Source organism: Dipodomys merriami, unplaced genomic scaffold (assembly GCF_024711535.1).
Source record: "Dipodomys merriami isolate MVZ:Mamm:240054 unplaced genomic scaffold, mDipMer1.0.p SCAF_48, whole genome shotgun sequence".
Lineage (NCBI taxonomy): Eukaryota > Metazoa > Chordata > Mammalia > Rodentia > Heteromyidae > Dipodomys > Dipodomys merriami.
Genome location: NW_027206046.1, coordinates 3,340,061 through 3,365,756, shown reverse-complemented (window position 1 = coordinate 3,365,756; position 25,696 = coordinate 3,340,061). Strand labels below are relative to the sequence as shown.

General features: G+C 50.3%; 1 protein-coding gene across 1 annotated transcript in view; it reads right to left on the bottom strand.

The window, feature by feature from the left end:
• Positions 1–24,707, bottom strand: part of Rbpms2 (RNA binding protein, mRNA processing factor 2) — a 29,936-nt gene extending 5,229 nt beyond the window's left edge. Inside the window, exons 1-4 of the mRNA XM_069995177.1 lie at positions 24,378–24,707; positions 3,362–3,439; positions 2,504–2,542; positions 181–243 (exon numbers count right to left, since the gene is read on the bottom strand). Coding sequence (XP_069851278.1) covers positions 181–243; positions 2,504–2,542; positions 3,362–3,439; positions 24,378–24,461 — 264 coding nt within the window. The 5' untranslated portion in view covers positions 24,462–24,707. The remainder of the gene's footprint in view (positions 1–180; positions 244–2,503; positions 2,543–3,361; positions 3,440–24,377) is intronic.
• Positions 24,708–25,696: the final 989 nt, after the last annotated feature.

Here is a 25,696-nt window from a genome sequence, read left to right as displayed (position 1 = left end):
GCAGGAATGCTGGGAGCTTATAATAGCACTGATCACAAACTGTGCAACCAAGGGCTCTGCTGTGGCATGGTTGGGGGAATAAGTCCATGGGCAGACCCTTTCCTTACGTATGGAAAGGGGAAGAATTGTGGAAGATAGGACAGGGATAGTCAAAGCAATGTCTGTCCTCTGTCTACTTACATTCAGTGCATTCTTAGCTGCTTCGGCTCCTGCCCGGCTGTCAAAGATCACAAAACCAACAGGCTAAGAGGAAAAAGAAAGAACATCTTTCTTGCATTTCTCTTAACATTCCATCCCACCTCCAACACAAAACAAGCAAGCAAAAAAGAGACCACCACCAAAGAGGAGACAGTGAGATCTGAGGATTGAGGTTTGAAGCCAGCCTGGGCAAAAAGTCTTTGAGACTTATTATCCTGGGGCTTGAACTCAGGGCCTAAGGCACTTTTTCTCTCAAGGTTATCATTCTACCACTTGAGTCACGGTCACTTCAGTCTTTTTTTTTTTTTTTTCTGAGTAGTTTCTTGGAGATAAGAGTCTCAGGGACTTCTCTGTCCAGACTGACTTGGAACCAAAGGCCTCATATCTCAGCCTCTTGAATAGCTAGGATTATAGGCATGAACCACCAGAACCCAGTTCTGAGACTGGCCTGAACTCTGGGCCTGGGCGTTGTCCCTCAGCTCTTTAGCTTAAGGCTAGAGCTCTACCACTTGAGCCACCTTCCCAGCCCAGTTCTGAGACTCTTATCTCCAATTAATCAAAAAGCCAAAGAAGCTGGGTGCTGGTGGCTCAAGCTCATAATCCTACCTGTTCAGGTAGATCCCCAGTTTAAAGTCAGTCCTAGTAGGGAAGTGGGTGAGACTCATCTCCAATTAACCACTAGAAAACCTACGTGGAGCTGTGGGTCAAAGTGGCAGAGTACTACATTTGACTGAAAAATCTCCAGAGCTGGATGCCAGTGGCTCACACCTGTAATCTTAGCTACTTAGGGGGCTGAGCTATCTGAGGATCACAATTTGAAGCCAGCCTATGCGGGAAAAATCCATGAGACTCTCATCTCCAATAAACTACAAAGAGAAGTCTGGAAATGGAGCTGTCCCTCAAGTGGTACAGCACTAGCCTTGAGCAGAAGCAGCTCAGAACAGCACTCAGGCCCTGAGTTCAATGACCAATTAAAAAAAAAAAAAAAAAAAAAAAAACAGCCAAAGAAGAGCTGTGGCTTAAATAGTAGATCATCAGCCTTGAATGAAAAAGCCAGAACATGAGGCCCCGATTCAAGCTCCAGTGCTGGCACTGAAAGAGAGAGAGGCGTGGAGGGACCATAGGGTAGCCAGTTCAGCGAGGTAGCACTTGCCTAGCATGTATAAGCTCTTGGGCTTAATCCCTAGGACCACAAACCAACAAAAAACTATCTTCTAACTAAAAGTCTTTGTCCTGATGAGAAGATAATGGAGAAGAGTAAACATCTTGTCTCTGCCTTCCTAAGGTACAACTGGAGTGGCAAAAACCACACTTGAGGTCCAGCCTTCCTCCTCCCTCCCCAGTCCCAGGACTACACGGTGGGAACAGACCATTCCCCCCTCCCACTGCATTGAACATCACCATTCCTGTGGAATTTTTTCCTTTTTTTTTTTTTTTGTCGGTTGTGGAGTTTGAACTCAAGGCCTGGGCGCTGTCCTTGCACTCTTCAGCTCAAGGAGAGAGCTCTATTGCTTGAGCCACAGAGCTACTTCTGGTTTTCTAGTGGTTTGTTGGAGATAAGAGTCTCAAGGGGCCGGGCGCTGGTGGCTCACACCTGTAATTCTTGCTACTCAGGAGGCTGATATCTGAGGATCTCAGTCCAAAGCTAGCCCTGGCAGGAAAGACTGAGACTCCTATCTCCAATAAACCACCAGAAAACCAGAAGTGGTGCTGTAGGTCAAGTGGTAGAGTGCTAGCCTTGAGCTGAAGAGCTTAGGGACAGCGCCCAGGCCCAGAGTTCAAGCTCAAGCCCCACAACCAACAACAACAACAAAAAAGTCTCACAGACTTTCCTGCCTGGGCCGGGCTGGCTTTGAACCATGATCATCAGATCTCAGCCTCCTGAGTAGCTAGGATGACAGGCGTGAGCCACCAGCACCCAGCTCCAGTAGAATTCTTTTAAAATGTATGTGGACAGTGCTTGTACCAAGTTCATCAGCCCAGACCCCACAAGGCAGCGGAAGCCTCTGAACCCGGGCCTTATACACCAGGGGTCAGAGCTCAGGTGCCATCTTTTCTGTTCTCAGGCTGGGGGTGGGGTGGAAAGGGGCAGGCAGCTTCCCTGAATCCTCAGTGACAGTGGCTCAGGAGTTGCCCTGGCCTGATTGGATAGTGAGGAAGAGGAGGAGGGACCTGGAGGCCACCCTGACTTCAGCCTAAGATAGCATGGGACAACAGGTACCTCAACCTTAGGGAAAACAGGCCTCAGTTCCACACCCAGCAGCCAGCCTGTGCTGAGAGCAAGAAAACCTAGAAGAGAAATTACCTGTCTGGAGGTGAGCTTGATCAGAGACCCTTCGTAACCCTGCGGAGAGAGGGGGCCGTCACGGGGGGAAGAAGGTCAGAGGCTTTGATTGTGCTAAACCAGCTTTATCCCCACCAGCCTCAGCTCTTCCCAGAGTTCCTCTGAATCCTTTTCCCCTTCTCCCCCAACAAAGGAGATCTACGCTGACCCTCACAACATACCAATCTCCCAGTGCCTGTGTTCAAAATCACCTGGTCTGGCACATGGAGTAGCATGATGTAGAGCACTCGTGTTTTTTCACTGACATGTAGTAAGAGCATGGGCCTTACCTTTTAACTTTTCTCATCTCTAACTGGAAAAGACTACAGTGAATTGCCAAGATTCCTCATACTGCAAAGTCTGTTAAGATCAAAGAGTTTGGGGCTGGGTATGTAGGTTAGCGGTTGAATGATTGCCTAGCATGCATGAAGCCCTGGGTTCTATTCCTGAGGAATAGAACCAGAAAAGCCTGGAAGTAGTGCTGTGGCTCAAGTGGTAGAGCACTTGTCTTGAGCACAGAAGAGACTTAAGGACAGTGCCCTAAGCCCTGAGTTCAAGCCCTAGGACTGGCCAAAAAAAAAAAAAAAAAAAAATCAAAGGGCTACAGATAGATACAGCTCAAGTGGTAGAGCACCTGTCTAGCAAGAGTAAGGCTCAGAGTTCAACTGTATAGTTGAAGACTCAGAGGCCTGAAAGGGCTAAGCAAGTGGCATAGGACAAATGAATTTAACAGAACCAGACAGAGCAAGGTGAGTGACATTTTGACACTTTCCCACATCTTTCTGCAGCCCAGCACCAACCAGAGATTCATTCCTTATGCTTCTCCCTGATCTGACTCACCTTGAATGGCCGGAAAAGTAGATAAAGTTCTCTGGGTTTAATGTCCACGGGGAGGCCACTGACGAACAGTGTCCGGACCTGGGGACAGAGACCACAGTGGTCAGGGCCAGGCTACACAGGAAGGACAGGGATGGTGCTCTTCCTCTAGTCTGGGAACTACAGTCCTAGAACTTCAGGAGAAATTCAGTACTGCCTCCTCTAGACATTGAGGCAAAATAACATTCACAGTGTCAAAGATTTGTCAAAGCCCCTTTTGTGTACCTTCCCTTTTTTTGGGGGGGTGGTGGTGTTGATACTAGGGCTTGAACTCAGGACCTGGATTTTAGCTTCTTCGCTCAAGGCTGACAATATACCACTTGAGTCACAGCTCCGCTTCCAGCTGTTTGGTAGATACATGGAGATAAAAGCCTTATAGACTTTCTTGCCTGGGATGGCTCTGAATCTCAGTCCTCAGATCTCAGCCTTGTGAGGAGCTAGGATTAGAGGTGTGAGCTACTGGTGTCCAGCTTACCTTTCTTTTCTAAGCCATCCTGGAGGTGTCACTCAGCAAGCAGCTGCAACTTAATGTCCTTAAGCAGACCAATGGCAGCAGAAAGGCCCCGATGGTTAAGCGCACTTGCCTTTCTAGTATCTTTTTCATCAAACAGGTGAAGCAGGCAATGCTAAACATTACGGTCAAAAGTTGGTGGTGAAGCCAAGTCTAAACACCAGCTGTGCATCCTGGGACTCCATCCAAACCTGACCACATGAGTCACTTGAGGTCCTGAGATAAGTCCTGCTTCCAGACCTCCAGGTGCTACTACTGTTTCTTTTTCTTGTTTCATAATTAATTTTACGATTTTTTTTTTTTTTTGGTCAGTCGTGGGGCTTGAACTCTGGGCCTGAACACTGTCCCTCAGCTCTTCAGCTCAAGGCTAACACTCTACCACTTGAGCTACAGGGCCACTTCCAGTTTTCTGGTAGTTTATTAGAGGTAAGAGTTTCACAGACTTTCCTGCGCAGGCTGGCTTTGAACCTCGATCCTCAGATCTCAGCCTCCTGAGTAGCTAGGATTACACGTGCGAGCCACCAGCGCCCCGCAACAATTTCTTTTTTTTTTTTTTTGGGTCGGTCATGGGGCTTAAACTCTGGGCCTGGGCGCGCTGTCCCTCAGCTCTTCAGCTCAAGGCTAGCGCTCTACCACTTGAGCCACAGTGCCACTTCTGGCTTTTTTCTTTTTGCTTATGTGGTGCTGAGGAATCGAACCTAGGGCCTCAGGCACGCAAAGCAAGTGCTCTACCACTGAGCCAACTTCCTAGCCCCTACACCTTGTTCTTTAAAGGCAGTAGGATCCCTACTATATATACCTAGTCTGGCAGAAATGAGATCTGCCAGGCAAGGATATCAGGGCCTGAGTGCCCACTCTCAGGTAGTTCGGGTCTGCCCCTGCGGATGGGATGAGAGTGAGCACAAGCTGCCAGCTGGCTTGGACCCCACTCAGCAGTCCTTCTAGTCCCTCCTCTTAGGATGGTTTGGGTCAAGGACCCAGAGCCAGAGCAGCAACTCAGAAACCTCTGCCTCAGCCCGCCCCACAGCCCCCACATCTCACCCAGGCTAATTTTAATCCCTTGTTCAGATGGTTCCTTTCTGGCCAGACCTCCCCAGAGGCCCTTTAAATAGCAAGTTCTCAGCACAGAGTTCCCTGCTTGGGGTGGGAGTGGATCTTTTTCTCATCTCCAGCTCAGATTGTTTCCAGCCTTCTCGCTGGACCCCAAGATCCTTTTCCTCTGCTTTCTATCCTATAGGTTCTGTAGTACCCAAGCCTACACCACAGCTCCTGCCTTTCAGGAAACAAAGCAGTCATGGCTTGGGGGATGTGCTCCTATCTGCCAGGCCCCAGACCCCATGTGAAGCCCAGCCTGGAAGGCTAAGCCACAGAATTCTGACCTGAATATCCTCTTACTTCATTCTAGCCACCCCAGGAGATGACAGCCCCCAGTTACTTCCTTTGTCTAGCTTGCGACACTGAGGTCCAGAAAGGCTTGGTAACTTGCCATAGCATGTTGATCAGAGTACAAGGAGGGCAGAGCTGGATGAAACTGCAATACCTTGACTCCGAGTCCATGCAATCCACCTGAGCAGCCACATTAGCCCACAGCTCAGTGAAGGATTATCACATGTCACTTCAGTATATGTGCACTCATCCGGCTTGTGGCCTTTGAATGGCAGCAAAGCCAGGGTGATGAGAGCAGAAAAAAGCAACATCTTTCCCAGTACACCGAAGTGTGAGGATCAAGAGGCTTCAGGCTAGCCTGTGCTATATAGCAAGATTGTCTCAAAACAAGGAAGTCAGGCACTGGTCGCTTATGCCTATAATTCTAGCTACTCAGGAGGTGGAGATCTGAGGATCATGGTTCAAAGCCAGCCCATGCAGGAAAGTGTGAGAGACTCTTATCTCCAATTAACCACCAGAAGACAAGAAGTAGAGCTGTGGCTCTAAGTGGTAGGGGAGCTAGTCTTGGGTCAAAGAGCTCAGACATAGAACCCAGACCCTGAGTTCAAGCCCAATGACTGAAGGTGGTGGGGGGAGCATCAAGGAGGTCATTTAGTTCAAATCACTCACTTTACAGATGATGGAGAAACTGAGGCTATGGAGAAAGTGCCAACACAAGCTGAGGGCATGTAGTTATTTCTTCAAGTCCTGACCAACCAGTCAGTGTCTCCAAATGCACTGGGTCATTCCTCCCAAGGTACTTCCTGGTGCCAGCCTCAAGGCAACCAGACCTGCCATCGAGGAGAATTGATGTAGACCAGGATTCAGGCACTACTAACACAGCTAACTGATGCCACAAGGAAGAGGTCCACCAAAGAATTCATGCCCTGCCTAAGTTCAAGAAGCTGACATATGAAATAAATGTTTTAAAGCCAAGCACTAATGCCTCACACCTATATAATCCTAGTTACTCAGAAGGATGAGATCTGAGTGTTACGATTCAAAACCAACCTAGGCAGGAAAGTTTGTGAGGCTCTGATCTCCACTTAACCACCAAAAAGTCGGAAGTGGAGCTGTGACTCAAGCGGTAGAGTGCTACCCACGAACAAAAAAGCTCATGAAGCCAGGTGCTGGTGGCTAACACTTGTAATCTTAGGTAGTCAGAGATCTAAGGATTGAGGTTTGAAGCCAGCCCAGGCAGGAAAGTCTGTGAGACTCTTTATCTCCAATTAACCACTCAAAAACCAGAAGTGGAGCTGTGGCTCAAAGGGGTAGAGTACTAGGCTTGAACAAGAGAGCAAGAGAGCTCAGGGAAAGTGTCCAGGTCAAGTTCAAATCCCAGGACTGGCATGCGCACGTGCGCACACACACACAGAGTATTTGGAAAAAGCTAGAAGGAATGGTTACACAACCCCCAGGCTGCTCCTTGTCTCCATGCTTTTACAGAAGCACCCACAGAACTCCAGGGCACTCTCTTGCCTGTTCTAAAAGGTGAAGAGCAACCTTGGCCCTTTTAGAACATAAGACAAGTGCAAGCTGGGGGTGAGGGGGTACTTAAATTCAACACAGACGAGGACTAGTCAGGACTGTGTTGTCATACAGGGCAGGGCATCAGAGACATGGCTGGACATGACAGCCAGCACCAGGCCTGCTGCTGAGGGGAAGTGACCAACTTCTGCCACCATTGGCTCTGGGCTTCCCTCTAGGAAGTGGGGCAGTGGGGCAGTGGCCCAGCACAGTCCAGCACTGCCTGCTGGGTCTACGTTGCAAGCAGTCACTTATTGGCTGACTTCCCAGGACCATCCAGGTCTTCATTGTCCCAAGGACTACAGCCTGGGTGCATTAGGTTCTTTCTGACTGGACAGTGCTGAACCTTGAGTACATGGGGGTCCCAACAACCTAACTTCCCCCTCAACTCTAAGAGAACCCTCAGCCTCACTCCCAACATGAGGTTCCCCAGGGTATAAGAGGAACACAGGCAGGACCAGTCCTGTATCTTCAACCCTGTTCCTAAGGTGAGCCTCTGGGGTATAAAGTACCCCTTCTGGTAAACAAGGGGCTTTAGAAGAAATGTTTTGTTTTCCTTTCAAAAAAAGTTTCACTTTGTATTCCACACTGGCCTGGAACTATGCAGTCCAGGCTGCCCTCAAACTCTCCCATCCTTAAAAGGAACTTCTTGGCCTCCCTATCTAATCCTTGAGAGATGGCGGGGTGGGGGTGGGGGAGAATGGGACAGGCTCCCCAAACCGCTGACTCTTCCCTTACAAAGAATCAGCTACAGGCTGACCTTCCAGGTATCCCTGCTTCCTGCACAACCTCTCCTGCCACAGGTTATGTTCATGTTCTAGAACACAAGGAAGAACAGGAGCCCATCCACATCTAAATGTCTGTGAAATTCTCCTTTCTGACAAATTGCTATTTGTTAAAAGAGTGGCAGAAAAGATTATACTGAACAAACTTTTCAGGAATGTGCTAGTGACCCCCAAGGAAAGAGCCTACTAGCACAAATTCAGGCTTTTGTGGAACAGCCATCCAAGCAGGACTCTGCCTTTACTTATTGGGGGGGGGGGTGTCTTGGTCTTGGGGTTTGAACTCAGAGCCCGGATGCTGTCCCTGAGCTCTTTTACTCAAGGCTAGCAACTCCATCTCTTTGAGCCCCAGCACCACTTCTAGTTTTCTAGTGGTTCATTGGAGATAAAGAGTCTCATCGACTTCCCTGATGGGCTGTGATGAACTGTGATCCTTGGATCTCAGCTTCCTGAATATCAAGCACCCAGCTTTCCGCCTTTATCTTATTTTATTCTATTTTAGTTTTTGGTGCTAGTCTTAGCACTTAAACTCAGGGCCTGGGTGCCATCTCAAAGCTTTTTTTGCTCAAAGCTCAGCACTCTACCACTTATACCACAGCTCCACTTTCAGCTTTCTGGTGATTAACTGGAGATAAGTGTCTCATGAAGCTGGGCACCTGTGATTCAAGTCTGTAATCCTAGCTACTCAAGAGGCTGAGATCTGAGGATTGCAGTTCAAAGCCAGCCAGGGCAGGAACATCCGTGAGATTCTTATCTCCAATTAACCACCAGAAAACCAGAAGTGGTGGTGTGGCTGAAAGTGGTAGAGCGCTAGCCTTGAGTACAAAAGCTCAGGAATAGCGCCCAGGCCCTGATTTCAAGTTCCATGAGTAGCCAAAAAAAAAAAAAAAGTCATGGACTTCCTGCCCAGACTGGCTTAGAACTGAGATCCTCAGATAATCAGCCTCCTGAGTAGCTAAGATTACAGGCATGAGCCACCAGCACCCAGATGAACTTTGCCTTTCCTATTAGCCAGAGCAGACACCTCTCTTGGCCCTGGCCACCTCAGAGCAGCTTGCCATTCAAGGAACAAACAAGGCTAGAACCCTGAAGGGAAGCTTGCTTGGGGCTCCCTCAGCCCAGGACCCCACAGGAGTAGGGAAGAACCATACTACTCAGGAAAGCTGTTGGGCAAACCTCTGTAAGAAAAGAACCTCATTGTGGACCACAAGACCTGTACTCAGTCACTCAGGGATAGCAGGTACCTAGCTGCTGACCAGGCCTAGCTCTACCTCTACAAGGAAGGGAGAGATCTGATGCAGAGGGCTCCAACTCTTCCCCAACCTTTCACATCCAAAAGATCTCTTCTATACCTAGCGCCATCACTGAGAAGCTGTATATGCTACGAGGACAGGCTCCATAAACACCAGATTTTACTAGGAATGGAAAGAAAAGGCAAACACTGAATCCAAAACCAAAAACTGCACCCATAGCCATTACACCCCTTTATCTATGAAGGACAATTACAACCTTTAAATACCCAGCCTTAAGATTGCCAAGACAGAACTTTAGACCCATGGAACTACCTTGCAAAGGACAGATTTTTCTCTACTATGAGGCCCTGAGTTCAAGTCCTAGACTGGGAAAGAAAGAAAGAAAGAAAGAAAGAAAGAAAGAAAGAAAGAAAGAAAGAAAGAAAGAAAGAAAGAAAGAAAGAAAGAAAGAAAGAAAGAAAGAAAGAAAGAAAGAGAGAGAGAGAGAAAGAGAGAGAGAAAAAGAGAGAGAAAGAAAGAGAAAGAAAGAAAGGAAAAAAAGAGAGAGAAAGAAAGGAAAAAAAGAGGAAGAAGTAAAGGAAGGAAGAGAGAATTACTTTACTCTCCGCAGCAAATCTTTAAATCTCCCCTCCAATATCTTTGTTCGAAGTACTAGGTACGAATGGCACCCAGGACAATGCATGTTATGCAAGCATTCATCCACAGAGCTATACTTCTAGCCCTGGTGGCAATCTTTCCACATGTCTAAAAGCAGAATTGGAAGTGTAAAGGAAAGGCTTCAATGTTCAAGTTAACTGCTTGCTCAGGTCCAGCTTCCTCAGTGCTGGGAGAGAGCCCTCCCAGTCAACTGAATGGAAAACTCTTCTTAGAAGGGGGTGGGGAGAAGAGGGAAATCCAAACAGAGAAAAACAAGACTCTTATAAGCCCCTCCCACATCCTTCCCCTGCTCCCAACCCTTAGCAGCAACCCAAATACAGAAGATTTGAGCTGGAAGAAACCTTATTTTTAGAGGAGAAAACAAGGGCCCAGGAGTCTTAGTGAGCTGTTTGCGGTCACTGCCCATGTAAAAAAGCAGCTCCAGAATCCCCAGGTGATTGGCTAATGAATGTTCTTCTGCAGATCTCCATCTTACCTCAATCTGCACCCAGTGGGATCAGCCTTAGGCATCCAGGAACAGGCAGCGTTTGAGCAGAAAAGGAAGCAGAACATTGGGGTAGCAGAGGTTCCACTGGATAGTGTTTAGTCAGAAGCAGAGCTGTTTATAAAAAGATGAAAAGGCAGGTACCAGGGGCTCACACCTGTAATTCTAGCTACTCAGGAGGCTGAGATCGGAAGATAACGGTCGAAACCAGCCAGAGCAGGAAATTCCATGAGATTTACCTCCAATGAACTACCCCCCAAAAAAGCCAAAAGTAAAAATGTGGTTCAAGTGACAGTACTAGCTTGAGCAAAAGAAGCTCCGCAACAGCGCCTGGCCCAGAGTTCAAGCCCCAGGTCAGCACACAAAAAAGAAAGAAAGAAAAGAAAAGGAGAGGAGTGAGGGATGGGGAGGGGATTAGAAGAGTGCCTACAGTGGAAAAGACAACAACTGTCAAGACGCCAGGGTTAAAGTCCCAACGGCAGGGCCTTCACTCCTGTCTCAGCTATAAAGAACAGAGAGGGTTGGGTTGTTTCCTTCACGCTCCAGAGATTCTAAAATAGCAAACTTTAGGCTTCATCTTGTTGCCCAGGAAGGCAATGGTCCTGCCTCAGCCTCCAGAGTAGCTGGCTGCACAAACACTACACCGTTTTTACCAAACTCTTTAAATTTTATTTTATTTTTTTTGGTCAGTCATGTGGCTTGAACTCTGGGCCTGGGTGCTGTCCCTCAGCTCTTCAGCTCAAGGCTAGCGCTCTACCACTTGAGCCACAGCGCCACTTCTGGCTTTTTTCTTTTTGCTTATGTGGTGCTGAGGAATCGAACCCAGGGCCTCATGCATGCAAGGCAAGCGCTCTACCACTGAGCCACCTTCCCAGCCCCTAAATTTTATTTTTTTATGCTAGTACTGGAGCTTGAACTCAAGGCCTGCCCTCTAGATTGGCTTGTGCACTCAAGGTTGATGCTCTAACATTTGAGCTACACCTCTACTTCCAGTTTTATTTGTTGGTTAATTAGAAATAAGTGTCTGCTCAAGCTGACCTCAAACCTTGATCCTCAGATCTTAGACTCCTGAGCAGCTAGGATCACTGGTGTGAGTGTCACTGGCATCTAGCCCCAAACTTGTTAAGGGAGGTAGGGGCCAAATGAAGACTCAGGTAAGAATTTGCTCTGCATCTCACTCCTTCTGCACACTCTAGCAGCCACGGAAGAGGCAGCTGAGGGTAGTTGGTAAGACCTAAGCCTCCGAGGATTAAAGCAGGACCCCTGCTGGGCCAATGCTAGGCTTGCCACACCTTGATCTCCATGGCCAGGGTTTTACTTTGGTGTGTAGGGTAGAGAGGGGTTCTGCCGGGGCTCTATTCTTGAGCTTGGCACAGCAGGTTGCTCTCATCCCTCCCAGGGGGAAAGATGGTCCTGAGTAGGGCCATTTGACGTGAGACGGATGGAATGTAGCAACACAGCCCGCAGACCCAGGACTTATAAGGCACTGAACAAGGACCAGGGAAAGAGCAAGTCCCCGGCAGCCACACAGTAGATGGGAACCTGGATGCATATGCACTCTGAGTTGTGCCCCCAGGACCACCCTGATCTCTTCCCAGCAGCCCCCAGCCTGCTGACATCTTGCTCCAGCTTACCATTACACCTAACCCCACTAGATTGGAAGTCCTAGTCTGTTCTCAAATTCCACCTGCCCTGCCAACTCCAGCCCCAAATCCCACGTCAGAGGTTGGCTGTGAGGCTCTGGTCTGGGCCACACCTTGTAGTGTCATTCTATTGCCTGACAACCCTTTTGGAGAGTAATGGGGAGAACAAGTAGGGGACTTCATTTTCCAGAGAAAGCAACCAGCTCAGAAATTAGATGCCTGGCTGACCAGTGGTAGAGCTAAAGGAGCCCAACTTGTTCAAGCTGGGAGTGGGTGGCTCACGCCTGTCATCCTAGCTACTCAGGAGGCTACGATCTGAGCATCACCCAGGCGGAAAAGTCTTTCCATGAGACTCAAAAACCGGAAGTGGTACTATGGTTCAAGTGGTAGAGTGCTAGCCTTGAACACAAAGAGGCTCAGGGACAGCACCCAGGTCCTGACTTCAAAGCCCACTACTGACAACAACAACAACAAAAGAAGCCAACTGGCTCACAAAGCTTGGGGCTCTTTTCCCAAAGACTGCAACGTACCTTAGACTTCTGGTTATATGCAGGGGAGGCTGAGACTGAGGTGATAAGAGGTTCTCCAACAGGAGAGAGGGGCAGGGCTGGCCACGCATAAAGTAGTACTAAGTAGGAAGGTTCTAGATCTCATTCTTGAAGCTACTCCTCCTTCTATGAACAGAAGGCTTTCTACCTTGTGAATACACTTAAGTCACCTCACTTAGAGGGCTAGACCAATAGCAAGAGGTTTGATGCCATCACAGGCTTACTAGAGATGGGTTCTTCTCCACTTTCCATGTGGCTGCGGACAGAGCTGGAGGCCAGAATGTCCAGACAAGGCTCACTGGGCACCCCAGCATGGCGGCTTCCATTCATCTACCTGGGGCAGAGTGGTCAGCCAATACACATCTATCACCTGCCTAGGGTTGTAACGGCCACCAACTGCCACACATCCTCTCACAGAAGAATCTGGAGTGAAAGTTTTGGGCTATAAGAATCTTGCCCCCTCTTGCAACTCAAAATCCATATAATCACATAGAACACGTGATGCTATGCCAGTCTGAGCACACAGTGCTGAGCTTCCAGAACTCTCTGTGGCGTGCATCAATGAGGATGGTAAAGGGGCTGGGAAGGTGGCTCAGTGGTAGAGCGCTTGCCTTGCATGCATGAGGCCCTGGGTTCGATTCCTCAGCACCACATAAGCAGAAAAAGCCGGAAGTGGCACTGTGGCTCAAGTGGTAGAGCGTGAGCTGAAGAAATGAGGGATAGTGCCCAGGCTGAGTTGAGAGAGAGAGAGAGAGAGAGAGAGAGAGAGAGAGAGAGAGAGAGAGAGAGAGAGAGAGAGAGAGAGAGAGATTAGCAGTTGGAGATAGTGCCCAGGCCTTCAAGCCCCATGACTGACAAAAAAAAAAAAGAGATGTTAGCAGTTGGAGCCAGTGTAACGCTTGCTCCAAGCCAGCCCTGATAGAAGAGTCCATGAGACTATTTCTAGTTAACTAGCAAAAACTCAGATTAGGTGTGGCTCAAATGGTAGAGCACAAGCTGTGCTGTGCGTAAGCAAGGTGAGCAGGAATGAGAAGTACCAAGTTCAAATCCCAGAACAAGAAAAAGATGGCAGACAGACAGACAAATAGATCAACAGACGGACAGACAGACACATAATAATGTTCCTGAGTATAGTGTTCCTGTTGGGAGAGGGCTTCTGTTCAAGGAAAGAAGATGATGCTTAGATCTGAATACTGGTTAACAGAACTCGTGTCACATACATGTGCATTATTAGGATCCCTCCATCCCAAGCAGCACCTGGATAACACAATTCTACACACCAAGAAGAGGAAACAGCAAATGTAGTGGCACTCACCTGCAATCCCAGCACTCAGGAGGCTGAAGTAGGAGGATCAGAGGGTCGTCTTATGAGACTTTGTCACAAAAAGGGGGGAGTGGGGTGGGAATATACCTTAGTGGTAGAGTGCTTGCCTAGCATGCATGAAGCCCTGGGTTTGATTCCTCAGTACCCATAAACAGAAAAAGCCAAAAATGATGCTATGGCTTATAGTGGTACAGTGCTAGCCTTGAACAAAAGAAACTCAGGGACAGTGCCCTGGCCCTGAGTTCAAGCCCCAGTACTTGAAACAAAAAAAAGGAGGGAGGGTTGGGGGGAGGTACAGACCTCTATAGTACCAAAGGGCCTCAAAAATGGTCTGGGTGCTTTCCAGTATCCTCTTCACCACAAAATAAAAACCAAAGGTCCAAGGCAAGAGCTGTTGGCTCACGTCTGTAATCCTAGCTACTCAGGAGGCTGAGATCTGAGGACTACACTTCAAAGCCAACCTGGGCAGGAAAGCACATGAAACTCTTATCTCCAATAAAATACTCAAAAAGGCTGCAAGTGGCACAGTGGCTGAAGTGACAGAGCACTAGCTCTGAGCAAAAGAAGCTCAGGGACAGTACCCAGGCCCTGAGTTCAAGCCCTAAGACAGAGGCAGGGGGGAGCACATCTAAGATCCATCTGTGGATGTGGAGAAGAGAGTGGGCCATTTAGCAAGAGGCTAAGTACTTCAGACATTTCTACCATGGCCTGGCCACGTCAGGTCTTGCCTCTTTCCCTGGGTAGTCTAACAGCTTGTGACAGTCAAGAACTTCAGCTCAATTTGAGAGAGTCATGGCAGATGGGCCCAGTCACACATAGATCCACTAGTGGGCTTCTCCCAGCTGTGTAGCCTGGTACACCTCAGAGACAACCACTCTTCCCCTACAAGTGTGCAATGTGGGAAAAGGCAGAAAGCAAGGAGGCTATGCTGGTCCCTGGCTGGTAGTGGACAGGGTTCTGGCGGTCAGGCCTTACAGGCTGTCCAGTTCTTGTGGCACCTGAGCCTCTGAAGTGTAGTGACAGCTTCCATGCCTTTGCTAGGGCTGGAGCAGCCATGGTCCGATGGAGAAGGGATGACAAGGCACTGGGTGTGGCCACTGCAGCTAAGCTGTGCCAACCCAAAAATCTAATTCAGGTCTGCATGACCAGAGGAGGGTGGATTGGGCCAGCAGCTCAGTCACTGGAAGAGATGCCTCCCCACCTTCCTCTCAGGACTGTCCAGGGCCCAATGGAGGAAAGTGGATCAAGATCAGAAGGGTAAAAGTTCAGCAGTCTCAGTTCACATTGTACCATTATGTACAGGACTCGCCAGCCCCCAGAAACAGCCAGCACATTCAAGCCCTGAATGCGATTTAGAAGCTAGTGCTCGCTGGGACAAAGGAGACAGGATACCTACAAGTCAGAAGAAGGGATTAAGAGAATGCATCCAGAGTGACAGGAGAGTACCATTTCTGTAGATAAGACAGCAAAGCAAAGTGGTTATAATAGTTCACCACGGTGATACTAACTACTTAGGGAAGGGAAATGGGAAGGATCACAGTTCAAAGCCAGCCGGGGCAAAAAGTTCTCAGAACCTCTTCTCAATCACTATCTGGGAATGGTGTTAAGAGCCTGTCATTCCAGTTATGAAGGAATTGCTAAAAACAGGAGGACCATGGTCCAGGCCAACCCAGGAATAAACTCAAAGCCCTATCCCCACGCCAGACACTGGTGGTGCATGCCTGTAATCCTAGCTATTCAGGAGGCTAAGATATGAGAATTGTGGTTCAAAACCAGCCCAGGTAAGTAACTCCCTGAGACTCTTATCTCCAATTAACCACCAGAAAACTGGAAGTGTCACTAGGCTCAAAGTCAGCACCCAAATCCTGAGTTAAAGCCCTAGGACTGGTCCAAAAAACAAGAACAAAAAAACCACAAACAAAAATCAACAGAATAGCAACTACAGTTAGGAGCAAACTCTAGGCTGCAACAGCAACCTCCCCACTTAATAAAAGTGATTATCACTTAAGTGATAATACAAATGGAAAATTAAGAACTGGAGGCAGCAGCTACTCAGGAGGCTGAGGTCTGAGGATCACAGTTCAAAACCAGCTGGGGCAGGAAACTCCATGAGACTCTTATCTCCAATAAACCACTAGAAAACCAGAAGTGGTGCTATGGTTCAAGCAGTAGAGCACTGGCCTTGAGCTGAAGAGTACGGGGACAGTGCCCAAGCCCAGAGTTCAAGCCCCACGACCAAAAAAAAAAAAAAAGAACTGGAGGCATGTGGAGCATCAAGCTAGCAAGCAAACACAAAGTTTCTGAATTCAAAGCCCAACAGAAGTGGCGCTGTAGCTCAAGTAGTATAGCGCTAGCTTTGAGCTGAAGAGCTGAGGGACAGCACCCAGGCCCAGAGTTCAAGCCCCATGACCGACAAAAAAGAAAAAGAACTGAATTCAAAGCCCAGTAGCAGATATTAAAAAAAAAAAAAAAAAAAAAAAGTAAAGGGGATGCTGGTGGCTGATGCTTGTAATCCTAGCCAACCTTGATCTGAAGATCAAGGTTCAAAGCCAGCCTAGGCAGCCTATGAGATCCTTATCTCCAATTAACCTCCAGAAAACCAGAAGTGGATCTCTGGCTCAAAGTGATAGCAGACTAGCCTTGAACAAAAGAGCTCATGGACAGTGCCCAGGTCGAATTCAAGCCTCATGGCTGACCAAAAAAAAAAAAAAAAAAAAAAAAAGTGATTACTTTTACTTTACACAATATCTGGCACAAAAACTATACAGGTAGGCTTATTAGTAGTACATACTCTCTAATCAGTCATTTACTCAAAGATATACACACATCATACACACACATACAGTGTCCAGACGCATAGATGCCTCATTTTCCTCATACTTAAAAAAGCCTGTAGACAAAACACCAAGACACTGCAGCTTTTTTTTTTTTTTGGGGGGGGGGGAGGGTTCAGTTGTGGGGCTTGAACTCTGGGCCTGGGTGCTGTCCCTCAGCTCTTCAGCTCAAGGCTAGCGCTCTACCAGTTGAGCCACAACGCCACTTCCGGCTTTTTTGTTTTTGCTTATGTGGTGCTGAGGAATCGAACCCAGGACCTCATGCATGCAAGGCAAGTGCTCTACCACTGAGCCACCTTCCCAGCCCTACACTGCAGCTTCTTACTAATGCTTTTGATGTTAGAGAAAAGGGGAGTTGCCTAAGTGACACACAAGCTCTGGGATTCCTTCACACTGATGGAGACCAACCCTGGCTTTTTCCACCTGCACAGGTGTAATAACCTCCTATTGACCACAGTTAGAGAATGGCTAACCTCTATCTCTCAGTGGTACCCAGGGCCTGGTTGCTTCCTGACATCCCTCTAAGAACATATCCACTTGACTCAGCTACATTGGAAAAAAAAAAAAAAAGGGCAACAATCTTAGAGCAAATTGTAGGTCCTTAGCTGCCATTAACCCCTCCCTGCCTTCTGTAGCTTGCCATTAATTAGGCTAGCATATCACTTCTTTACCTCTTATACCCTAAACCCCAGAATCCAAATACCAAAGCCCCACCACTTAGGGACGTTCACAAATAAATATTACTGTAGAGATGGGCGTAACACCCATGCCTATAGTCCCAGATCTCAAGAGGCTAAAGCAGGAGGATCAAAAGTCTGAGGCCAACATGAGCCTGTGAGATCTATCTTAACCAGAATTACTGCCAGGAGCTGGTGGTTCATACATGTAATCATAGCTACTCAGGAGGGTGAGATCAGAGGATTGCTGTTCAATGCCAGCCTGGGCAGGAAAAGTCCATTGAGACTTTTACCTCCCTCCAGAAAACCAGAAGTGGCACTGTGGCTCAAAGTGGTAGAGCGTGAGCTGTGAGCAAAAGAGCTCAGGCCCTGAGTTCAAGCCCTTTTGTTCAAAGAACAAAAACAAACAAACAAAAAAACCCCCAAAAACAGCATTACTAGGAAGGCACTGGTGGCTCACACCTATAATCCTACTCAAGAGGCTGGGGTCAGAGGATCTCAGTTCAAAGCCAGCCTGGGCAGGAAGTCCATGAGTCTCTTATCTCCAATTAACTACCAGAAAACTGGAAGTGGAGCTGTGGCTCAAAGCCGAGTGCTAGCCTTGAGCACAAAAGCTCAAGAACAGTGTTCAGGCCCTCAGTTCAAGCCCTACAACCACCACCACCAACAACAAAAGAACCAGGGGCTGGGAATGTGGGCTGGTGGTAGAGTGCTTTGCCTAGCATGCATGAGCCTGAGTTCCATTCCTCAGTACCACGTAAACAGAAAAAGCTGGAAGTGGTGCTGTGACTCAAGTGGTAGAGTGCTAGCCTTGAACAAAAGAAGTGCAGGGATAGTGCCCAGGCCCTGAGTTCAAGCCCCAAGACTGGCCAAAACAAAACAAAACAAAAAATTACTGGTAGGGACTGGGGAGGTAGCTCAGTGGTGGATCATTTGTCTTGGGTTCAACCCCTAGTATCCCACTCCCACCCCTACAAAATACTAGAAGCAGATCTCCAAGCTTATCAAATTAAATATATGAAGAATGCACAGCTTTTTTTTTTTTTTGGGGGGGGGGTCTGGTCGTGGGGCCTGATCTCTGGGCCTGGGCCCTGTTCCTCAGCTCTTCAGCTCAAGGCTAGCGCTCCACCACTTGAGCCACAGCGCCACTTCCGGCTTTTTTCTTTTTGCTTATGTGGTGCTGAGGAATCGAACCCAGGGCCTCAGGCATGCAAGGCAAGTGCTCTACCACTGAGCCACCTTCTCAGCCCAAGTATGCACAGCTTTGTGTGTATCATATTTCAATGAAGTAGTTTGAAAATTATTTTATGGATTAGGATTACTTATGTAAATGTAACCCCTCCGTACATCACCTTTATAACAATAAAAACTTAAATATTATTCTGTGGCTACAAGAATGGCTCAAGTGGTAATGCATTTGCCTAGTAAAAAACACAAAGCCCTGATTTAAACCCTAAGACTGCTGAAAAAAAAAAAAGGGCAGGGGGAGGAGGAGGGGGATTGGAAAGTGGTAGAGTGCTTGCCTAGCATGCATGAGGCCATGGGTTCGATTCCTCAACATCACATAAAGAAAAAAAGCCAGAAGTGGTATTACGGCTCAAGTGGTAGCCTTGAGCTGAAGAGCTGAGGGACAGTGCCCAGGCCCAGAGTTCAAGCATCCTGACCAGCAAAAAAAAAAAAAGGGGGGAGTGGGGGGATTAAAAAAATTACTTAGGGGGCTGGGAAGGTGGCTCAGTGGTACAGTGCTCACCTTGCATGCTTGAGGCCCCTGGGTTAGGTTCCTCAGCACCACATAAGTAGGGGGAAAAAAGCCAGAAGTGGCATTGTGGCTCAAGTGGTAGAGTGCTAGCCTTGAGCTGAAGAGCTGAGGGACAGCACCCAGGCTGAGTTCAGGCCCCACGACCGGACCCCCCCCCAAAAAAAAAAAATTACTTAGTATGACTAAGTAATGGTAGAAGTCTCCATTTTTTTTTTCCTGCTCATCATGGGGCTTGAACTCATGCTCAAGGCTAGCACTCTATCACTGGAATCCCAGCTCCACTTCCAACTTTTTTACTGTTAATTGGAGATAAGCGTCTCCTGGAGCTGAGCGCTGATGGCTGTTAACTATAGCGCTGATGGCTGTTAACTATTGACTGTAATCCTAGCCACTCAGGAGGCTGAGATTTAAGGATCTTGATTCAAAGCCAGCACAGCATAGGCAGGAAAGTCTACGAGACTCTTATCTTCAATTAGCCACCAGAAAACCAGAAGTAGAGCTGGGGCTCAAAGTGGTAGAGTGCTGGCCTTGAGCTAAAGAGCTCAGGGACAGTGCCCAGATCTTGAGATCAAGCACAACTGACTGGGGAAAAAAAAAAAGTGGGCTGGGAAGGTGGCTCAGTGGTAGAGTGCTTGCCCTGCATGCCTGAGGCCCTGGGTTTGATTCCTCAGCACCACATAAGCAAAAAGAAAAAAGCTGGAAGTGGCGCTGTGGCTCAAAGGGTAGAGCGCTAACTTTGAGCTGAAGAGCTGAGGGACAGCGCCCAGAGTTCAGGCCCCATGACCGGACTCCCCCCCCAAAAAAAAAGTCTCAGAGGCTTTCTTGCCCCTTCAAACCTCCATCCTCAGATCTCAGCCTTCTGAGTGGCTAGGAGTACACACGTGAGCCACTGGTGGTGCCTGGCAGGAAGGTCTCCATTTTAGTTATTGTTTTGTGGGGGGTTATTTGTGTGTGTGTGTGCCAATCCTGGGGCTTGAACTCTGGGCTTGGATATTGTCCCCAAACTCTTTTTTGCTCAAGGCTAGCGCTCTACCACTAGAGCCACAGTGCCACTTTCTGCTTTTTCTGCGATTTAAATGGAGATAAGAGTCTCCAAGGCGGGCTGGGAAGGTGGCTCAGTGGTAGAGTGCTTGCTTGCCTTGCATGCTTGAGGCCCTGGGTTCGATTCCTCAGCACCACATAAGCAGAAAAAAGCCAGAAGTGGCACGTGGCTCAAGTGGTAGAGTGCTGGCCTTGAGCTGAAGAGCTGAGGGACAGCACCCAGGCCCAGAGTTCAATCCCCACGACTGGCAAAAAAAAAAAAAGAGCCTCCAAGGCTATTGAGGCTGGTTTTGAACCACAATCCTCAGACCACAGCCTCCTGAGTAGGTAGGGTAACAGGCATGAGCCACCAGTGCCGGGCTAGGTCTCCATTTTAAAAATAAAAACCACAAGATCCACATGGTGGACAGACCTACAACAAAGTACTCGGAAAGCTGAAGCAGGAGCCTAGCCTGGGCCACACAGTAAAACCTTGTCTCTAAATAAATACATTCATCCATACATACATATATGTCTCCCTGCAGAGATACCATAACTACAGAGATATCCCTGGAGAATCCCTAAGATGGGCCAGGCTTGGGTCTAGGCTTCAGCAGTACCAACATAAGCCTACCTGGAGCAGGGTTTTCAGGTTCTGTTAACTCACCTGGTACTCTAGCTCCAGGAAGACCCACCTGGGGGAAGGTACACCCATAGGCTAAAAGGGACGGGCAGCTCCTTCCTCCTTTTAGATCCCTGCTGCCTTCCTTAGCTTTCAAAGGTTATCAAAGCTTTTAACACATTTTACCAAGTGGCCAGAAAATGTCACTCTTCTCCTCACCTCCCCCCCTCATCTTACCATCTTCACAATACAGCACACTTTGGTAATTAACCCAAATAAGCCATAAGGTTCCCCTCATTTTCTTTTTCTGGAGACAGGATCTTACTGTGTAACACAAGCTGGCCTCAAACTCTTGATCCCCCTGCCTCTCAGCCTCCCCACTTTCATACATGGCTTCTAGCGATGCCAATAACCACCCTCACAAGCCTAACAACCTCCTGTTCTCCCACCATCTCTTTCAGGGAGGGCACCTCTAACCTCTCCATGGGTGCCGTGATACCAAGTAAGGACATCCTCCCACCACCTCCCAGCAAGTCCACTTCACCTCCCAGCCTTTTTAGCTGCATTCCTAATTCCTGATCCAGAAAAAAAGGAACCCCCATTGGAAGGGAGGCAAGAAAGGAAAGTTGAGGCTACATAAAATTGAGTCCATTGAAGAGAAGCAGCCACTCACTGGTCCTCCTCAGATCTATGAAAACACACTCCCTTTCACCTCTGATCCAGAACTTCCGGGAAACTGACATGTTAGGATGAGCAGTAGATTCCTTGGTTTTCTAGGCTTGCTCCAGCCAACCTCCAAAGCTGATTGGCAAGAGCCAGCCTGGATCAGCCATGGCACTATACCACACAAATATTAACAAACACACAAAAAACTACTCATTCCTGTAATCCTAGCTACTCAGGAGGCAGAGGTCTGAGGATCCTGGTTCAAAGCAGGGAAGTCTGTGACACTCTTATTATCTCCAATTAACCACCAGAAAACTGGAAGCAGAGCTGTGGCTCAAAATGGTAGAGCACTAGTCTTTTTTTTTGTCGGTAGTGGGGCTTGAACTCTGGGCCTGAGTGCTGTCCCTCAGCTCTTCAACTCAAGATGAGCGCTCTACCACTTGAGCTACAGCGCCACTTCCGGTTTTCTGGTGGTTTATTGGAGATAGGAGTCTCACAGTCTCTCCTGCCCAGGCTGGCTTTGAACGGAGATCCTCAGATCTCAGCCTCCTTAGTAGCTAGGATTATATGCGTGAGCCACCAGTGCCCGGCTAGAGCACTAGTCTTAAGTGAAAGAGCTCAGGGACAATGTCCAGGCCCTGAGTTCAAGCCCCATGACTGGCAAGAAAAATACAAACAAATAACTCTCTGGAAAATGACTTTTAGGGATTGAAGAGCTTACTGCCTAGTGGTGCATCCTAACAGAAGGGCAAAGACAAGTCCTTCACCATAATGACAAGGTACCCCCAGCAGAGTTTTTGGCCCACTCTTCAGAAAGCTGATGAGGAGAGGAACTCACACTTGTTCTCACCAGGCCTGAGCAGACACTAGGCACCAGGAGATCCCAAGGCTACCTTTAAGATCTCCGCTAAAGACAAGCCAGAGCCCCTCTCCAAGTGCTACTCTCATAGACTGTGAACCATCAGTGCAGAGCCCATGTAGGCATTACCCGCCCCCCCCCCCCCGCCTTGTTTTGGTCCTTGGGCTTGAACTCAAGGCCTAGGCACTCTATCACTGGATCCACAGCTCCACCTCCAGCTTTCTTGGGTAGTTAATTAGAGATAAGAGTCTTACAGGCAGCCGGGCGCTGGTGGCTCACGCCTGTAATCCTAGCTACTCAGGAGGCTGAGATCTGAGGATCTCCGTTCAAAGCCAGCCCGGGCAGGAGAGACCGTGAGACTCCTATCTCCAATAAACCACCAGAAAACCGGAAGTGGCGCTGTAGCTCAAGTGGTAGAGCGCTCGCCTTGAGCTGAAGAGCTGAGGGACAGCGCCCAGGCCCAGAGTTCAAGCCCCACGACCGACAAAAACAAAAACAAAAACAAACAAACAAAAAAAAGTCTTACAGGCTTTCCTGCCTTGGTTGGCTTGCAGCCTTCTGAATAGCTAGGATTACTGGCAGGAGCCATTAAGTGCCCAGCTACTTTTTAAGGATCCTTTCCTCTCTCCCAAAAGGGCAATTAACAATTTTTTTAAAAAGCAGCCAAAACCTCAAATGCTGCACCCTCCCCAACTTTAGTGTGGCCACATGGTTTTATTCTTTCAGAAATCCAGGGTGTGGTGGCTCTAGGGGTTGATCGGCTGACCCCCAAGCTTTCCTTTAGGGAGATGTCCTTGCTCAAGTCAACCTGTTAAATAAATGAAAGTGGGGTTTGGGGTCCTTGCCCATAGGAGATACTGCCCTCCTCCAATTTCCACCCGAAGAGAGGTAAGGCAGGCACAATGCAAACACACCAGCAACCCTACCATTCCTCCATCTCTCAGGAGAAACCAAGTAGCCAGGATAGAGTGAGGGTCCCACAAAAGCCAAGCACCTGCAGATACCAAGGTGCCAGGAGGACAAAGCCTATGGGACCTAAAACAAACACAACCACTAATGGACAGATGTGAGGCCCTTCCTCTCCACCTTCGGAATGACAAGCTGTATATACTACTTCCCTTCTTCTTACCCTCAAAACCAGAGATCCAGACATAAGTCTGGAGTCTGTCATGTCATTGGTGGTCTAGGACTGGCAGCAGGTAAGAGCTGGTGTGCTGAGCTCAGCCCAGTAGAGGGTCTTTGTGCCATTCCCTACCAAACCCATAGTACCAGGAGTGGCTAGACACCAGCCCCCACCAGGGAGATCTGTGGTTTCTCCCTAGGCCAAGGGGAAAGGCGCTCAAAATGGATAACTGGCCTTTGGTTTCCTGGGCCAAGAACATGCCAGGGAGGGACAGGAAGGGGTCTCTCAGCCCAGGAGTGACACAGCAGAGGCCAGAGGCGCCTTTCGGAGCTGACAGATCTGTCTTCCGTCTAAGACGACCTAATTCCTATTCGCTGATGGCTTTTTCATGTTTGGTTTGAGACTGGGACTCGAACTCGGTACCTTGACGCTTTTCCCCCTCTGGTTAGCGCCTCTACCCACCAAGCCACCCCATCCAAACCCCACTGCCGAAGGATTTAAAGGCTTTAACCCACCACCTTCCCCCCTTTCTCCCCCCCCCCATCCCATTCACCGCCGAAGCTGCCGATTCCTTTTGTTCATTCAGCCGGCAGAAAGAGACAGGCAGGATCGAACCCAGGCTAGCTTTTTTTTTTTTTCGGGGTGCTGCCTTAGCTCCCAGGGCAAAAAACCCAGCGGCAGCAAACGAAGCCCTTGAGATGTCTTTTCTCCATCTCCTTCCAAACTAAACGCCAACTGTGTGCTCACCACGGGCCAAACTTGCAAGTTCTGGAGTGGTCGGGAGAACCGGCCCGCCCCGAGGTGCAGGCCGGCCGGCCCCGGGCCTCCAAGGTCACCGGGAGGGAGGGACGGAGGTGGGAAGGCTGGGGAGTGAACACACCGCCCCGGCAAGGCGTCACCACGGGGGTCCCGACCACCCCGCGGGGCCGCGAGCCCGCCACGTTCGCCCCGCAGCCAGATCTGTCTTCCCAGGCGCGGCGGCGCGGGGAGCCCACCTCGGGACGCACGCACGGACGGACAGACGGACGGACGGGAGGCGGCGCGGCCCCTCCTCGAACACCGGGGAGCCCGCGCGGCGGAGCAGCCCGGGCCGCCCGCCGGGCACGCGCTGCTCCTCCCCGGGGGCGAAGGGCAGCGGCGGCGGGAAGGCGGCCGCACCGGCCTCGCGCGTGCTGTGTGTGTGTGGGGGGGGGGACCGGGGGAACCCCACACGCCCACCTCGGCGTGCGGCACGTCGGCGAACACCCCCGGGGGCTGCACACCCACCTCTTCCTCCAGGCTGCCGCCGGAGCCCGTGCCGGAGCCCGCGCTGGGGCCGAGCTCGCCGTCTGGCTTCAGGCCGCTGCTCATGGTGTGAGTGCGGGCGGAGGGCGGCGGGGAGGGGCGCGGAGGGCGGGCGAGCGCGCGCCGGCCCGGCGTGGGAAGGGCGGGGGGGGAGGTGGGCAGGGGCACTCGGGAGTGGGGGGGGGTGGTCACCTCAAGTTGAGCGGGTGCCGGCGGTGGGGAGGGGGTGCGGCGGGGGAGGGGAAGGTGCTGGAAACGCGAGCGGAGCCCGAGCGGCCGCCGCCTCCGCCTTTTCACTGCGACCCGCGAGTGCGGCCGCGGCGGCTGAGGGGAGGGGGGGGGCGGGGGAGGAGGGGGCGGAACCCGCCTCAGCTGGGGCCCGGCCGGCCACGCCCCCTCGCCCTCCCGCCTTCAGCCAATCCCCGGCCGCCCACCGCGGGACTCGCCCTGGCCGGGGCGCGCCGGCCGGCCCGCCGCGAGGGCCAGGCCCCTCTCCTCCTCCTCCTTCCCCTCCTCTTCCTCCTCCTCTTCCTCCGCTCGGCCGGTCCCCTCTCAGAGTTCTATCCGCCTCCATTCTCTCCTCAGCCACCACTTTTTAAACTTTGATGAACTCGCCCCGCGAACTTTTCTTAAAGGAGCCGCCGCCGCGCTGGCCCTTGCCCACGGGAGGGAAGGGGACGCAGGCTGGTGCGGGGCATCTCCGCGCCCCCCTCCCCACCACGGCCCGCTCCCCCCCTCACCCCACACAGCGGCCCCGGAATCCGAGGCGTCGAAAACGGGGTTCTCGTGATCGCCTGATCGGAAATCCAGGGGTGTTCGGCGCACCCCCCCACTTCACCTCCAAATTACTCGCCGGCTTCCAGTCGGTGCGCTCTGCCCCCGAAACCGGAGCCGCGGGAAGCTGCGCAGGGGGTGGGGTGGGGGGCCGGGCGGAGGAAGGACGCGGATCTGCGGCGGGGGACCCGGGGACCGATGACCTAGAGGCTTCTTCGACTCGGCCTCGGGGTGGTTCCGCTGAGTGACCTTGAGGAAATCACTTTTCCTCTTTGACCTCAGGCTCCCAGCCCCGAGGGGAAAGGACCTGGGGGACCCGACAGTCCCCGCGCGGAGCCGGGCGCTCGGGGCGGAACCCCGATGGGTTCTGCGCCCTTTGGGCTCTGGACTTCTCTGTGCACCCCCCCACACACACACCCGCTTTGGCTTCTTGTCCTACTTGAGATTCCGACCATCAGTGGGGTTCACCTGCGCCCCTGAATTCCTGTGATCTAAGGGAACCAAGGCCCGGCCCATGGCATCATCGT